At 46.6% G+C, this 12929-nt stretch overlaps 1 protein-coding gene across 3 annotated transcripts in view; it reads right to left on the bottom strand.

Annotated features, from left to right (window-relative positions):
* Nucleotides 1–12929, bottom strand: part of ptpa (protein phosphatase 2 phosphatase activator) — a 56346-nt gene that overhangs the window by 25930 nt on the left and 17487 nt on the right. For all 3 annotated transcript variants that reach the window (XM_067969978.1, XM_067969980.1, XM_067969979.1), the window contains exons 5-8: nucleotides 12742–12859; nucleotides 8742–8841; nucleotides 6794–6918; nucleotides 4181–4281 (exon numbers count right to left, since the gene is read on the bottom strand). In XM_067969978.1, coding sequence (XP_067826079.1) covers nucleotides 4181–4281; nucleotides 6794–6918; nucleotides 8742–8841; nucleotides 12742–12859 — 444 coding nt within the window. The remainder of the gene's footprint in view (nucleotides 1–4180; nucleotides 4282–6793; nucleotides 6919–8741; nucleotides 8842–12741; nucleotides 12860–12929) is intronic.

Here is a 12929-nt window from a genome sequence, read left to right as displayed (position 1 = left end):
AACATCCACTGCACTACCCTCATCAATCCTCCTTGTTACTTCCTCAAAGAATTTAATCAGATTTGTAAGGCATGACCTTCCCTGAACAAATCGATGCTGACTATCCCTGATTAAACCATGCCTTTCCAAGTGACAGTTTATCCCATCTCTCAGTATTGATTCTAATAGTTTGCCCACCACCGAGGTAAGACTGACCAGCCTATAATTGTTCGGCCTTTCCCAGTATTTCTACAGTATTTAGTTTTCTGTGACAGTCATAAGCTTTCTTTTTCTGCTTTATCTTGCCCCGTATACTTCTAGACAGCCAGGTGGCTCTAAATTTGGCAGTGCCACCCTTTTTCTTTGAGAGGACGTGTCTGCATTGTACCCGCAGAATTTCACTTTTTAGTGCTTCCCACTGATTTCTCCTCAAGTAGTTGTGCCCAGTCCACTTCTGCCTAGTTCTGTAAAATTTGCCTTCCCCCAATTTAAAACGTTTACTCCTGATTTACCTCTGTCCTTTTCCACAATAATGCTAAAACTAACTGAACTGTGGTCACTATCCCCAATATGGTCACCCACTGTCACTTCACCCACTTGCCCACCTTATCGACTGCCTTTTAAAAATCCAAATATACTACATCCACTGGTTCCCCTTTGTCTACCCTGCTAGTTACACCCTCAAAAAAATTCTAATAGATTTGTCAAACACGATTTCCCTTTCATAAAACCGTGTTGACTCTGCCCAATCATATTATGATTTTCTAAGTGCCCTGTTACTACATCCCTAATGATAGATTCCAGCATTTTCCCTACTACTGATGACGGGCTAACTGGCTTGTAGTTCCCTGTTTTCTCACTCCGTCCTTTCTTGAATAGTGGGGTTACATTTGCTACCTTCCAATCCACGGGGTGCGATCTAGAATCTAGGGAATTCTGTAAGATTTATTTTCCACCCTTCCAATAATGGGGTGCCCCAAAAACTGTACACAATACTCAAAACTGTGGTCTAATTAAGATCTTGTACAAGTTCAACATTACATCCTTGCTTTTGTATTCTATCTCTCTGGATACTAAAAGATTCTGTTTGCCTTTTTTATGGCCTTATCTACTCACAAAGAGATGGGTCTTGCCACCTTCCATACACATCATTGCCACTCCCACCAAAAAACATCTGCCGATGCTGGGAAGGGCATTTCCTGAAGAGGCCGTGGTTAAACTTTTGTTCTACCTCAATATTTGCTGTGGAGAGAGAATTTATATATCCTGGCCAGTGATGTGACGGGAAATAGCTTCACCACAGAGGCTGCTCACATACTGCAGCCCTGCTTATTATCACAGTCAGATAAAGAAACAAAAAAGGAAAGGACTTATATAGCGCCTTTCACAACCTCAGGGTGTCCCAAAGTGCTTTACAGCCAATTAAGTACTTTTGAAGCGTAGTAATTGTTATAATGTAGGAAACGCGGCAGACAATTTGTGCACAGCAAGATCCCATAAACAGCAATGAAATAATGACCAGATAATCTGTTTTAGTCATGTTGGTTGAGGGATAAATGTAGGCCCAGGACACTGGTGAGAACTCCCCTGCCCTGCGCTTTGAATAGCGATGGGTTCTTTTACATCCACCTGAGAGGGCAGACAGGGCCTTGGTTTAACGTCTCATCCAAAAGACGGCACCTCCAACAGTGCAGCGCTCCCTCAGTATTGCACCGGGAGTGTCAGCCTGGATTTTGTGCTCAAGTCTTTGGAATGGGACTTGAACCCACGACCTTCTGACTCGGAGGCGAGAGTGCTACCCACGAAGCCACAGCTGACACCAATGTGATTCTATGCCCATCCTAGTCAACCTGTCCCTTTGGTTCACCACTGTTTGTCTGAGATGGGAAACAAGATGAGTAAGAATGGCCCAGAGTTTGTAAAGATACTCCTGGGCCCCGTTTCGCACCCCCCTCTTCCCCAAACCCCGTCCCACAACGAGACAGCAGCGCTCAAAAACCCGGCCAGCAGGGAAACTGCAAACCATTCGATTTTTAATTGAGAGGGGGAGAAAAGAAACACAAATCGAAAGATGACTGGGAGTAACGGACAAGAGATTTTGGAACATCGGCAGAAGCAAAAATTGAGGTTTTATGAGTTTTAAAAGACTGCAGTCCAGTCCCTCCTTCCAAAATAAAAATTCAGCATGAAAAGCTACATCGAGGGTTCCGAGCTGGGGATCTTAAACACATGGCCGCAATAGCGGGTTGTACATTTTTTTTGCAGACTTTCACGTGAGAAAAATGGATCTCTTGACTAAGTGAAGGGAAGCTATTTTGGGTTCACAGCAAAACATCGAGGCGGGAGGAGGAGGGTCCGTGGGGAATCTAAGTCATAGCAGCCATCTTGGGAAGGAAATTACTCAGTGACTACTTTCATGCTTCGTTGCTCCCCGGGGACCTGACCCTTTTAAACTATTTCTCTGGCAGCTAAGGGGCCTCAAGCTTCCTTCTTCCTGTGTAAGCTTCCTCTGCCGTTTAACTGAAACCCGAGCTCGTGAGCTTGTCCCTCCTCCCCCTTGCAAGCAAGCTGTAACTCTTTGCGTGCCAAGCCCCTGTCCTCGCCTTTCAGCTCCTTTCTCTTTCTCTCTCTTTTCCCCCCTTCTTCCCCCTCTCCTCCCAAAAAAAACCTCTTGGAACGATGTTAGAGTCCTACAGCTACATCTGATACCCACAGGCTCCTTTTAGTTGGGAAGGTGGGATAGGCACGTAAAGCCCTTTTTTGAACATCGATGGTGCTTGTATGGAACCTTGGTTAAACCACACTTCCGAATACTGTGCACAATTCTGGTCTACATATACAAAAATGATATCGAAGCACTGGAGAAGGTGCAAAAAAGATTTACAAGGATGATACCAGAAACAGAGCTTATAACTATCAGGAAATGCTGAATTGGCTGGGGCTCTTTTCTCTAGAAAAGAGAAGGCTGAGGGGTGACCTGATAGAGGTCTTTAAGATTATGAAGGGGTTCGATAGAATAAACATAGAGAAAATTTTTCCACTTGTGGGGGAATCCAAAACTAGTGGTCATAAATATAAGATAGTCACTAAAAAAATCCAACAGATTCTTTACCCAGAGAGTGGTTAGAATGTGGAACTTGCTACCACATGGAGTAGTTGAGGCGAATAGCGTAGATGCATTTAAGGGGAAGTTAGATAAGTACACGAGGGAGAAAGGAACAGGAGGTTATGCTGATCAAGTGAGATGAAGTTGGGTGGAAGGAGACTCATGTGGAGCATAAACACCGGCATAGACCAGTTGGGCCCAATGGCCTGTTTCTGTGCTCTGTAATTCATCGTCTGGTAGAAGTTACACTTGAAGTAAAACAAGAATATGGTTATGCTTGTTCCTCCCTCCCCAAACCCCACAGAGTTTTTGTTTTGATTTTGGCAGGATCTGAAAGGGGGGGGGTAAGAATGGGGCCCCCTGTCTACAATGATTAAATGCTCCTTCCGGTCGATTGACTAAGGAGATGAACCAACACTGACCACAGAGGCTTGCACTGTTAAGTCCCCTGAGAGAAAGGCAGAAAGAGAGGGAGAGAGAGAGAAAACTTGCATTTCTATAGTGCCTTTCATGACCTCAGGACGTCCCAAAGCGCTTTACAGCCAATGAAGTACTCTTTGAAGTGTAGACACTGTTGTAATGTAGGCAGCCAATTTGCGCACAGCAAGATCCCACAAACAGCAGCATGATAACGGTCAGATCGTCTTTTTGTTTTAGTGATGTTGGTTGAGGGATTAAATATTGGCCAGGACACTGGGGATAACTCCTCTGCTCTTCTTCGAAATAGTACCACGGAATTTTTTACGCCCGTCGGAGAGGGCTGGCAAATGCAGCAGGGAGTTTGCGCTTGTCTCTTCTCCTAGCGCAGAGCTGCTCTGGGGGGGGGGGGCGAGGGGGTATCTCTGAGCGGGCAGCCGGGGTACTCATGGTCAGTTGATCTGGCGATAGGACCAGCACCTGGTTGGGGAGGAATGTTTTCTGGGTCACACTGCAAATATTCAGTGGCTTACTAATCCCATGCTTTGGGAGGCATGTTGGGCCGGCTGCTTTTCCGGGCCTTAAGGAGGTTGGTTACAAATAGACTTCGGGCTCCCCCCCTCCCCCTCCCCAAACAGCGACCCGGGGTCACAGTGACCCCGCGATTCAGCTTCTCACCTCATTAATAAACCTGACGCACTCCAGAAACATGTATTCCTTGTGGTGCTCGTTCACTACTTTCTCATCCACAAAATGACACGGCTCCAGGGTAGGGTGACCTGAAAGAGAAAGAAAAAAAATATAACTGCAGCCCTGAAGGAAAAAGCTGCTGACGTTTCTCACCCTCCCTCCCTCCCTCTTCTGGAGGCTCCGACTCTTCCTTGGACAACCCTCCTCATCCAAGTGACCGTTTCTCATGCGAGAGAGCCTATGCTGCTTGACCACTGGGTGAGGGGCATCACTGTCGAGCCTTGATTCTGACCACTTCAGCGAGCGACTGGCCACGCATCAAAATATTAGTTTTTAAATAGATGAGGTGTTAGAGAAGACCAGGCTGGGGGTCCGAGCAGGAGAGGAGACCCCGGTAACTAGAGGAGGAGGGTGGGTCGCGGCTAGAAAGGTGGCCAGAAGTCATGGCTAGGAGTGGGGGGGCAGGAGTATGTCCAGACACACACTATCAGGGCTCATTGGATGGTGATCGGGAGCAGAAACTCTCAATCGATTCTCCCCCTCCCCCCCCCCCCCCCCCGTAATCCCAGAGAACCAGGCCAATTGTGGCTCCCCAAGTGTTGCCCCGGCTGAGATCAGCTCGCTCTGCCCAGACCAGGAATCGAACCGTGGACCTTCCCTGGCCTGCATGGCTCAGTTATGCACTAATCCAGGCCAACGATTTTTAATGAATTAAGAAGGTGCACAGCCGAGAAGGGGTGGCATATGTATTCATACAGCACAGAAGGAGGCCATTCGGCCTACCGTGCCTGTGCTGGCTCTTTGAAAGAGCTATCCAGTTAGTTCCACTCCCCTGCTCTTGTCCCATAGCCCTGCAAATTTTTTCCTTTTCAATTGTACATCCAACTCCCTTTTGAAAGTTACTACTGAAGCTGCTTCCACCACCCTTTCTGTTAATTGTATCTATGTGATTTACATCAAATTAGTATTAATTGTATTCAGGTGGTGGGTATCAGTTGGGTACAATCTGAGATAGATAGTTTTTTGGCAACCAAAAGGTATTAAGGGATAGGGGCCAAAGGCGGGTATATGGAGTTAGATCACAGATCAGCCATGATCATATAAAATGGCGGAGCAGGCTCGAGGGGCTGAATGGCCTACTCCTGTTCCTATATTCCTATGTACTCTCTTGTATCCATAAATAGGAGGGTGTGTAGTGTTGAGCTGTGTGAATAAAGGCTTGGAAGTAACTGAAGACCAGGCTTTAGTATTCCCTCCTTCACCACCTGGCTATCCAGTTTATAACACTTTCAGGCAGTGCATTCCAGGTCGTAACAACTCACTGCGTTAAAAAAAAATTCTCCTCATCGCCCCTCTGGTTCTTTTGCCAATTAGCTGAAATCTGTGTCCTCTGGTTACCGACCCTCCTGCCAATGGAAGCAGTTTCTCCTTATTTACTCTGTCAAAGCCCCTTATAATTTTGAACACCACTATTAAATCTCCTCTTAACCTTCTCTGCTCTGAGAACAATCCCAGCTTTTCCAGTCTCCCTGCACGGAATGGAAGGATGCGGGTTTGCAGTACGATTGTCCACACCGGCCGTTATCATGGAACAGAGGCCACGTGTGCCTAATAAGGGGGCAGGGGGGAGGGAAAACCAGATGCTAATAGTACAGGCAAATCTGTGGAGCAGATTCCTTGCCCAAATTCTGAGCGCAAAAAGTTAGTCAAGTGGGAAATCAGTCAATCGAGGAAGTGGAGATAAAAATGACTAAGGAGTACAGGTCCAGATGTTTGTGTACGAATTGACTTATATGTCTTCATGGTTGCCTGCCAATCTGATCTGCTGCCATACACATTTGGTGAATGGAGGGTGGGATTGTTTGGTCTCTGTAGATCAGGGTATGGGGAACAGCAGAATTCAAGCTACTTCCTACCACTCTGACGCACCAGGAGCAGAAAAGGGGAAAGGAATATAGGAACAGGAGGAGGCCGTTCAGCCCCTCTAGCCTGCTCTGCCATTCAATTAGATCATGGCTGATGTGTATTGTAATTCCATTTACCCGCCTTGGTTCCATATCCCTTGATAGCTGTACCCAACATAAATCTATCGACCTCACTCCTGAAAGCTCCAATTGACCCCCAGCATCCACAGCCACTTGGGGGAGAGAGTTCCTGATTTCCACTCCCCTTTTGTGTGAAGAAGTGCTTCCTGACATCACCCCTGAACGGCCTAGCTCTAATTTTAAGGTTATGACCCCTTGTTCTGAACTCCCCCACCAGAGGAAATAGTTTCTCTCTATCTCCCCTATCAAATCTTTTTATCATTTTACACATCTTGATCAGAGCACCCGTTAACCTTCTAAAGTCAAGCCTAGTCTATGCAACCTGTCCTCATAATTTAAGCCTTTTGGCCCGGTATCATTCTGGTGAATCTGCCCTGTATCCCCTCCAAGGTCAGTATATCCTTCCTGAAGTGCAGTACCCAAAACTGAACGCAGTACTCCAAATGCGATAGTTGTAGGAGGTGGGGCATGGTATGAAATGCGGTGATCCAGCCCTGTCGGAAACGGGGAGAATAACTGGTTAAAAAAAGGGGGAAAGCAGCCAACAACACTTTACCTATTAGCTGGGAACTGCCCCAGATGAAGGGAAGGAACTGGAAGTCGTCGAGGCCCCAGACCCCTTGACTGCCCGCTGGCTCCATTCGATACGTTTTCTGCAACTTTCGCATCACCTGCAGGTACCTGTGGGTTTGAAGGAGGCAAAGACTGAAATTTATGTTTGTTGGTATTATATAGAATTTTACAGCACAAAAACAGGCCATTCAGCCCAACTGGTCTATGCCGGAGTTTATGCTCCACACGAGCCTCCTCTTACCCCACTTCATCTCACCCTATCAACATAACCTTCTATTCCTTTCTCCCACATGTGTTTATCCAGCTTCCCCTTGAATGTATCTATACCATTCGCCTCAACTACTCCTTGTGGGAGCGAGTTCCACATCCTGACCACTCTCTGGGTAAAGAAGTTTCTCCTGAATTCTTTACTGGATTTATTAGTGACTATCTTATATTTATGGGCCCTAGTTTTGGACATCCCACAAGTGGAAACATCTTCTCCACATCTACCCTATCGAACCCCTTCATAATTTTAAAGACCTCTACCAGATCACCTCTCAGCCTTCTCTTTTATAGAGAAAAGAGCCCCAGCCTGTTCAGTCTTTCCCGATAGGTGTAACCTCTCACTTCTGTTGTCATCCTTGTAAATCATTTGTTCACCTTCTCCAGTGCCTCTATATCATTTTTATAATATGGAGACCAGAACTCTGCACAGTATTCCAAGTGTGGTCTAACCAAGGTTCTATACAAGTTTAACATAACGTCACTGCTTTTGAATTCTATTCCTCTAGAAATGAACCCCAGTGCTTTGTTTGCATTTTTGATAGCTTTGTTAAGCTGTGTTGCTAATTTTGATGATTTGTGAATCTGTACCCTGAGATCCCTTTGCACCTCTTCCCCATTTAGACTCTTATTTTCCAAGGAGTGTGTGGCCTCCTTATTCCTCCTACCAAAATGCACCACCTCACACCTAACTATATTGAAATTCATTTGCCATTTACACACCCATTCTGCAAGTTTATTAACATCTTCTTGCATTTTGTCGCAGTTTTCCTCAGTATTAACTATACCCCATAATTTGATTAAAAAAATAAAAATATTTTGGCTGCCATAAAAAAGTTGATTCTTGAATGTTATGATTAGAAAACGGAGCAAGAGGGACGGTGTGATAGGTGAGTTACCGATCCCAACTCAGAGGGGTGGCACCGAGCTGATCTCAGGCTCCCTCCATGCTAGTCTCGCAAATTCCTTATCATCTTCAGAGGGTAAGGAGCAAGTTAAGTTTCTATGCTGTAGGTCTACAGACACACAGAAGAAATTGGATTTAAACTGCGCCATCTTGTTTCATATAGGACCCCGTTCACCCATCACCCACTGTGCTCGCTGACCTACACTGGCTCCCGGTCCAGCAACGCCTCAAATTTAAAATTCTCATCCTTGTGTTCAAATCTCTCCATGGCCTCACCCTTCCCCTATCTCTGTAACCTCCTCCAGCCCTACGACCATCAGAGATCTCTGCGCTCCTCCAATTCTGGCCTCTTGCGCATCCCCGATTTTCATCGCTCCACCATTGGCGGCCGTGCCTTCAGCTGCCTGGGCCCTAAGCTCTGGAATTCCCTCCCTAAACCTCTCCGCCTCTCTCTCCTCCTTTAAGACCCTCCTTAAAACCTACCTCTTTGACCAAGCTTTTAGTCACCTGTCCTAATATCTCCTTATGTAGCTCGGTGTCAAATTTTTGACTGATTTGCGCTCCTGTGAAGCGCCTTGGGACGTTTTACTACTTTAAAGGCGCTGTATAAATGCAAGTTGTTGCTGCAGCCAGCAGACTTATCCCCATTCGTCTGCGCCAGATTCAAACCCACTGCATCACCCAATCCCAAATGTAGTTATATTTTAACGACGTACATGCGCACAAGGGAGACAGTCCCCAATAGCACAAGTGGACTCACCGATCAAATACACAAAACACAATAGCAAGCTGGTCATCCACCTTCAGGACTCCAATTTTACAGAGACAGCAGAGGAAAGCAGCAAACGCAGCCTCGTGGCCTGTGTCAGAGGGGGAGACAGAACAAGTCAAGGGCCGTGGCTTCATCAAGATGGGGGAGGGGGAAAACAAAGGAGGGAAGGGAGAGGGACAGACATCTCCGATTTTCTACCTGTTGCTCGTGAATGCTCCAACCCACCCTCTGGTACTTTACCCGTGTGGCCATTCTTCCTCTCTGGTCCCGGACAGTGAAATCTTGGCAGGCTATCCAACCATAGGGCACGTCACAGCTCAGCCCGATTTTATTCTTACCCTGTAACCCCACCCTTCCCCCTCAGCCCAATGACTCCCTTTCAAAATAAAACTCAGCAGCACGGTTTTGTGGGAAGCCGATGCTTCAAGTGGAGGTGTCACAGGGTAGCGGGACGCAGGTGCGTGAGACTCAGTCCCTGCCCTTTTTACAGCGGAGTGAAGCCCAGGCACTTCCCGGGGGTGGGGGGAGGAAAATATGGGCAAGTTTCCATTGTCTCCGTTTGGCTCCCAGCAGCAGGTTACAGAACAACAGGAGATGGAGGAGGAGGAGGAGGAGGAGGAGGAGGCTGGGGGTCTTCTAATAAAAATAGTCAGACCTTTATTTCAATTTCACCATTTAGGTGAGACAGAGGAAAGCACCAAACCATCCATACGGTTGCCCCAGTGTCATCAAACAGAAAACCCAATTTACATGTGCACCCCCACTTTTTTTTTTAAAAAAGGGGGCACAACTAATAAAGGAACTTAACCATAAAATAAACTTCCAATAAAAGAAACTTATAAAACTAAACCATAATATTATTGTTCGTGTTGACAGGATGCTCCAGTCCCTGCGGTGCCCACCGGTCTCAGAAGGCCTCAAGCGTACCGGTGGGCACCGCATGCCCCCTCTCCAGGATCACCCAGGCGTGCTGAAGGCGAGCACCGGTGGGTGCATTTTTGGCAGCAATTCAGCAACGTCCACTTGTCAATATATGGCTCCAACCAGCAAACCTCTGAATTGATTCGGGTCTAGACTGTATCTCAAGGTGGATCTCAAGAAACCAAATTGAGTCATTATTATTAGTGAGTGGAATTAACATAAAGACAGATAAAGTCAAGGCCTCTTCGGCAGCACCTCCCAAACCCGCGATCTTCACCACCTAGAAGGACAATGGCTCCAGGTGCATGGGAACACCATCACCTCCAAGTTCCTCTCCAAGTCACACGCCATCCTGACCTGGAAATATATCGGCCGTTCCTTCATCGTCGTTGGGTCACAATCCTGGAACTCCCTTCCTAACAGCACTGTGGGAGAACCGTCACCACACGGACTGCTGCGGTTCAAGAAGGCGGCTCACCACCACCTTCTCAAGGGGCAGCTAGGGATGGGCAATAAATTCCAGCCTTGCCAGCGACGCCCACATCCCCAGAATTAATTTTTATAAAAAGATATCGTCTCCAACCCGGAGTTAGTGTTTTGTGTCCTTTTTACTGTCCGTATGAATCCAGCTACCTCACCCCATTGGGCTCAGTGTCTCACCCAAGAAGCTCTCCTAATGGCATCATCGGCACCAGCTATTAATCGTAGCTCTTTGCAAGTCCCGCTGATGGAGGGACCCGTTATCACTGAACATACTAATGGAGTCTGGGAACTCTTAACTATGAGAAGAATTGCTGGAAATGAAAGATGAGATCACTAGATACAAATGAGAAAGGCCACTCGACCCATATTAGCTTAACCATTCAGAAAGTCTCTACAGTCGCCCAGCACAGCATCCAAATGCTTCTAAATGATTACATAGCTTTCTGCCTCCATTAGCCTACCTGCAGTCCGTTACATGTTGATCGCTCTGTGTGAAGAAGAGCTTCACACAGCCGTGGCTCAGCCGGTAGCACTCTCGCCTCTGAGTCAGAAGGTCATGGGTTCAAGTCCTACTGCAGAGCCTTGACCATATAATCCAGGCTGACACTCCCAGTGCGGTACTGAGAGAGTGCTGCACTGTTGGAGGTGCTGTCTTTCAGATGAGATGTTAAACCGAGGCCCCGTGTGCCCTTTCAGGTGGTTATAAAAGATCCCACGTCACTATTCCAAGAAATGCAGGGGAGTTCTCCCCGGTGTCCTGGCCAATATTTTTCCCTCAACCAAAATCAGATTATCTGGTAATTTATCTCATGGTTGTTTAGGGACCTTGCTGTGAGTAAATCGGCTGCCCGTTTCCTACATTACAACTCTGACTACTCTTCAAAAGTACTACATTGGCTGTAAAGTGCTTTGGGACGACCTAAGGTCATGGAACTCGCTATATAAATGCAAGTCTTTGTTTCTTTCATGTGTTTATCCAGCTTCCCCTTAAATGTATCTATGCTATTCGCCTCAACTACTCCACGTGGTAGCAAGTTCCACATTTTCACCACTCTGAGTAAAGAGGTTTCTCCTGAACGCCTGATTGGATTTATTAGTGACGATCTTATATTTATGGGCCCTAGTTTTGGACTCCCTCACAAGTGGAAACATCTTCTCTACATCTACCCTATCGGGCCTTGGTGAGACCACACCTGGAGTATTGTGTGCAGTTTTGGTCTCCTTACCTAAGAAAGGATATACTTGCCATAGAGGGAGTGCAGCGAAGGTTCACCAGACTGATCCCTGGGATGGCAGGACTGACGAATAAGGAGAGATTGGGTCGACTCGGCCTGTATTCACTCGAGTTTAGAAGAATGAGGGAGGATCTCATTGAAACATATAAAATTCTGACAGGGCTAGACAGACTGGATGCAGGGAGGATGTTTTCCCTGGCTGGGGGGTCCAGAACGAGGAGTCACAGTCTCAGGATACGGGGTAGGACATTTAGGACTGAGATGAGGAGAAATTTCTTCACTCAGAGGGTGGTGAACCTGTGGAATTCTCTACCACAGAAGGCTGTGGAGGCCAAGTCACTGAATATATTTAAGATGGAGCTAGATAGATTTCTAGACACAGAAGGCATCAAGGGGTATGGGGAGAGAGCGGGAACATGGTATTGAGATAGAGGATCAGCCATGATCATACTGAATGGCGGAGCAGGCTCGAAGGGCCGAATGGCCTACTCCTGCTCCTATTTTCTATGTTTCTATGAACCCCTTCATAATTTTAAAGACCTCTATCAGGTCACCCTCGGCCTTTTCTTTTCTAGAGAAAAGAGCCCAGCCTATTCAGTCTTTTCTGATAGTTGTACCCTCTTAGTTCTGGAATCATCCTTGTAAATCTTTATTGTATTTTCTCCAGTGCCTCTATATCCCTTTTGTAAAATGGAGACCAGAATTGTGCACAGTATTCCAACTGTGGTTTAACAAAGGTTCTACGTAAGTTTAACATAACTTCTCTGCTTTTAAAATTCTATAATGTCTAGAGTTAAACTCCAGATCCTCATCGTGTAAAAGTGTGACAATCTAATTGCTTGACAGACACCCCCATCTAGTGGACAATCCTGGAACACCTCAATTAGGTCACCCCTTAATCTTCCATAAAGGTACCAGACGACAGAGTTGCCACCTACATACAGAAGAAAGACTCGTATTTATACAGCGCCTTATCACGTCTCTCAAACATTTCCAAGGGCTTCACGTATAATCAATTAGGTTGAAATGCAGTAAAATATGCAGGAGCCACTTTGCGAACAGCAAGATCCCACAAACAGCAGCGACATGAACGGATATTTAATCTGTTTTTGATGGTGTTGATTGAAGGAGGAAGGCTGATCCATGGAACTGTGCCCCAGCGGGAGTCAGCAAATTCAGGAGAGGTGGTAAAGTGACCAGAAAAGCCCTCGGATTCAATGGGAAGGTGTGCAATGGATAATGGAGGAACTGGCTGTAGACAGCTGCTCTCCATAACAAGAGCTACACTCAGAAAACCAACACTACAATCCATTGGCCGATTCTCTCTGCAACGATGTGTGCACGGGTACCTGTTCCGTAGTCTATTCTCGTTGGGTTTCCCACAGACTCCTTTAAATACACTGCAGTCTCGGCGACAGCAGCACTCAGCTCGCTGGGAATCACCATGGAAACCAAGTTCTCAGCCTCCTACGACAAGAAAGAAAATTAGTGCAAGCGCTAAGATTTCACGAAATGTCAAGTCAAGAGTCAATGTTTG

This window comes from Heptranchias perlo, chromosome 31 (assembly GCF_035084215.1).
Source record: "Heptranchias perlo isolate sHepPer1 chromosome 31, sHepPer1.hap1, whole genome shotgun sequence".
Lineage (NCBI taxonomy): Eukaryota > Metazoa > Chordata > Chondrichthyes > Hexanchiformes > Hexanchidae > Heptranchias > Heptranchias perlo.
Note: the sequence above shows the minus strand (reverse complement) of the source record. Positions and strands in the feature narration are given on the sequence as shown.